Source organism: Phoenix dactylifera, chromosome 6 (assembly GCF_051530095.1).
Source record: "Phoenix dactylifera cultivar Ajwa chromosome 6, Ajwa_hap1_PhDact_Kaust_v1.1, whole genome shotgun sequence".
In the NCBI taxonomy this organism is placed as follows: Eukaryota; Viridiplantae; Streptophyta; class Magnoliopsida; order Arecales; family Arecaceae; genus Phoenix; species Phoenix dactylifera.
Window position 1 is genome coordinate 24,985,850 of NC_143195.1, and position 3,576 is coordinate 24,989,425.

The 3,576-nt window shown below is 59.9% G+C and overlaps 1 protein-coding gene across 1 annotated transcript; it reads left to right on the forward strand.

Moving 5' to 3' along the window:
- Positions 1-223: 223 nt before the first annotated feature.
- On the forward strand, positions 224-3,100 carry LOC149753370 (uncharacterized). The gene is made up of 3 exons (XM_089923921.1): positions 224-1,298; positions 1,393-2,000; positions 2,083-3,100. The coding sequence occupies exons 1-3, from the start codon at positions 632-634 to the stop codon at positions 2,995-2,997; spliced, it is 2,190 nt and encodes a 729-aa protein (XP_089780047.1). The 5' UTR covers positions 224-631; the 3' UTR covers positions 2,998-3,100.
- The last annotated feature ends 476 nt before the right edge of the window (positions 3,101-3,576 follow it).

Below are 3,576 nucleotides of genomic sequence, written 5' to 3' on the forward strand. Positions count from 1 at the left end.
GTCCGACTCGGGGTCGGAGTGCTGGATCATAGGGCAGCTGTAGCTTTTCTGGATACGCGTGCCGATCACGTGGGGCATGGCGGCTCAATTCCCCCATAACAGTAGCCCCCCACTTCCGAGCCTGGAACCAGAAGGGGAACAGGTGAAGGGAGTGATGTTTCGAGATTGCCGCCATCCTTCGGAGAGGCGCGCGCGCTTCAAGCTTCCCGCCTTCTTTATGGCGTATGGCGGTTGCTGCTGACCTGGCAACCTGAGGATTTCGGCGGACATCCTTCCTTAATGGTGTCGATTCGCCTTTGGGGTGCGAGCGACCCTTCGGCGGCCAGGCGTCTTCTGGCGTCATCGAGGTGTCACTTGCCCTTTCGCCTATTTAATCGGGGGCCCTCCCCCGTCCGTCTTCTTCTTTACGGACATTTTCGAGTTTCTCCTTTGCGCTACCATTGTTGCCGCCGAAACGTTCGCTTGCTTTTCCTTTGACGCTCTCGGAGCCGTTCTTCCTCCTCTTCAAGTGAGTTTCCCACTCTTCTACTTTGAGCTCTTCATACTTTTTCTTTTTGTACTAGTGCACCCCAGTCGTTCCGGCCTTTCCCTCCTTCTTGACCCCGTCCTGACCGTAGATTGGCCATTAGGGATGGGCGAAGTGGGAGCAGATAGCATCAAGTCAAAACTGGTCGCCGAGGACTTAGACGGATTTGTGGCTCGGTACCACCTTCCCGAGGCCTGCAATGTCACGCTCCCAGGGCCTGAGGAGAGGATGTCTCATCCTCCCCGAGGGAAGATCGCCATCAATGAGGGCATCCTCCAAGCCGGGTTCCGCTTTCCCCCTTCAGACCTAGTCTTACAGGTGCTCCGGGGTTTAGGAATGGCACCGACGCAACTGGTGCCGAACTCGTGGCGTGCTCTGACGGTCTTCCAGGTTCTCTGTCGCTTGCATGCGATTCCCGCCACCTTGAACGTTTTCTGGGAGCTCTACGGCCTGAGCGGCCACCCCCAGGACAAAGGGTGGTGGTGCTTCGCAGCGCGGCGAGGGTGCGGCCTTGTCAAGGAGGGTCCTACCTCCATTCACCACTGGAAGGAGCGCTTCTTTTTCGTTGATGCAGACCCCTCCTGGGAAATCAGGGCAATCTGGGGGACGCCGGTGAAGTCCCCAATTGGCCTGTCGAAGTTGTCGAGGGAGGAATCCGAGGGCGTCGCCGCCTTGAAGGGGTTGGTCGCCGAGGGCCAGCTTCCCCCGGTGGGCCGCCTCATTTCTGAGGATACCTTGGTGAACGTCGGTTTGAGCTCGGTCCCCACCGACCGTGAGTCCGCCATCGTTTCTTTAGCTCTTTTCTTCTCTTTCGTTCCTTCTTCCTTTCGGTTTCTCAGTCCCTGACCATCCCGTCCTTCTTGCAGAGGTCGACGACGTCATGCGGTCGGTGAAGTCGAAGGCTGTTGGTAGGGCGTCCCTGCTGGAAGCAGTCCGGAGGAGGAAACGAGCTCTTCCGAGCGGGGCCCCACCGGCGAAGAAGTCCCGTGAGGAGATACCTCCGATGCCGACCGACGAGTCCGGGCCCACCGGTCAGGGAGATGTCGTGGGCACCGACCGGCAGCTGACGCTGTATCAGCCCTCCGGTGGTAAGGTTGCCGCTACTCCGGAGGTGCCACCTGAGCCTGCTCAAGACGGACGGGTCGGACGTGATCGGTCCCCAACCCGGCCTTCGACTCGGTCGGCTCCTGATGACTCGAGGAGGGACGCGCCGAGGCCCCGGCCGAGCGGGACCCTATCAATTCCTGGGGCGACCCCCGCCGCGAGCGTGATCAGCCGGACTCTTCCCCAGGCGATGGATAAGGGTAAGGCTGCAGAACCACCATCCGGCTCCGGGGAGAAATCGGGGTCTGCCTTCACTACCGATGGCGCCCGAAATCTCATCGAAACAGTGTTGCTGGAGAAGGACCGTCGGCGGGTCCGGGAGTTGGATGTCTCTGACGTCGGGGCCGCCAGCTGCGTCTGTCTCATGTCGGTGAGTGTTCTTCTGGCCGTCTTTCACCATTTATTGGCTCTGTTGTTCTCCGCCTGACTCCCTTATTTTTCCTATTTCTTAGCTCGCCCAGTACATGATCCGTCTGGAGGAGTGCTACAAGGAACAGGCGGGGCTTTTGGCGAAGGCCGAGGACCGGCTGAAAGCAATGGAAGAGGGAGGCCGGGCTGCGGCAGGCAGGACGACCGGGGACCTCGAGGCGAGGCTCCGGGAGGCCGAAGAGCGGGCACTCGGCTTCGCCGCCCTGGAGGAGCAACTGTCAGAGGCTCGGGAGCAACTCAAAGCCGCCTCGGGCCTCGAAAGCAGGGTCAAGAAGGCGGAGGAACGGGCTGAAAAGCAGTCCCGGAAGATCGCGGACTATCGAGAGCGGTGGGAGAAGGCCCAGCGGTCTGCCGACAACGCCTGCGACCGAATCCGCTCTTTTGAAGCCAAACTAGGCGAACTGGAGTCGGCCCTGGAGAAGTCATGCACGGACGTCCAAGAGCTCCGTTCGCGCCTGAAGGAAGCCGAGGCCGCTCGGGTTGCTACCGAGGCGAAGCATAAAGAGGCTCAGGCTGATCTGCTGAGGGTCTCCTCTGAGGCCGAAGGCCGGATTGTGGCGAAGGTCTTGGAGGCCAAGGCTCAGATTATGGAGCGAGCTGAGGCGGAGCTGGCCGAGAAGAGGGCGGAAATCGGGCGTCAGGCGGTAGAGGCTTATCGCCAGTCCGCCGAGTTCGCCCATGATATGTCGGAGGCAGTGCGGACCTATCGCCAGTCTGACGAGTTTGTCCATGACGCGTCGGACGCGGGGGCCGAAGCCTTCACCTTGGGCTTCGAGGAGGGCCTGGCAAGGGTGTCGGCTAAGTATTCCGAAGTTGACCTGAGCGAGATCTCCCTCCTGGACTCCTCTCCGGCGCCATCGCCTGCTGGTTCTCCTGCTGCTTCCCTACCTCCCGCGGACGAGCCCGGCGTTCCCGACCCGGGAGTTCCTCCAAGCTGACCTCTTGTACCTTCCATTGTCTTTTTTATTTTTGTATGTCGGCGTTTTGCCCAATTGTATGGGCCTCGGCCCTGAAAATTAATGCACGTTGAATATTTCTTCATCTCGCCCTCGTCCTCTTTTTTTTTTTTTAGCTCTTGGTTGCTTCTTGCTGACTTTTGATTCCCGAAGTTCTTCCGGCGCTAGGCCAGGCATCCGAGGGTTAAACCTCAGGAAACTCTTCCGGCGTTAAGCCAGGCATCCGAGGGTTAGGCCTCAGGAAATTCTTCCGGCGCTAAGCCAGGCATCCGAGGGTTAGGCCTCAGGAAATTCTTCCGGCGCTAAGCCAGGCATCCGAGGGTTAGGCCTCAGGAAATTCTTCCGGCGCTAAGCCAGGCATCCGAGGGTTAGGCCTCAGGAAACTCTTCCGGCGCTAAGCCAGGCATCCGAGGGTTAGGCCTCAGGAAACTCTTCCGGCGCTGAGCCAGGCATCCGAGGGTTAGGCCTCAGGAAACTCTTCCGGCGCTAAGCCAGGCATCCGAGGGTTAGGCCTCAGGAAACTCTTCCGGCGCTGAGCCAGGCATCCGAGGGTTAGGCCTC

What these genes read in the sequence shown, in the direction of transcription:
- LOC149753370 (XM_089923921.1), top strand. Translation starts at nt 632, where the DNA reads ATGGGCGAAGTGGGAGCAGATAGCATCAAGTCAAAACTGGTCGCCGAG. An exon ending in GAGCTCGGTCCCCACCGACC is followed by an intron (nt 1,299 to 1,392) that starts GTGAGTCCGCCA and finishes TCCTTCTTGCAG; the next exon opens with AGGTCGACGACGTCATGCGG. An exon ending in GCTGCGTCTGTCTCATGTCG is followed by an intron (nt 2,001 to 2,082) that starts GTGAGTGTTCTT and finishes CCTATTTCTTAG; the next exon opens with CTCGCCCAGTACATGATCCG.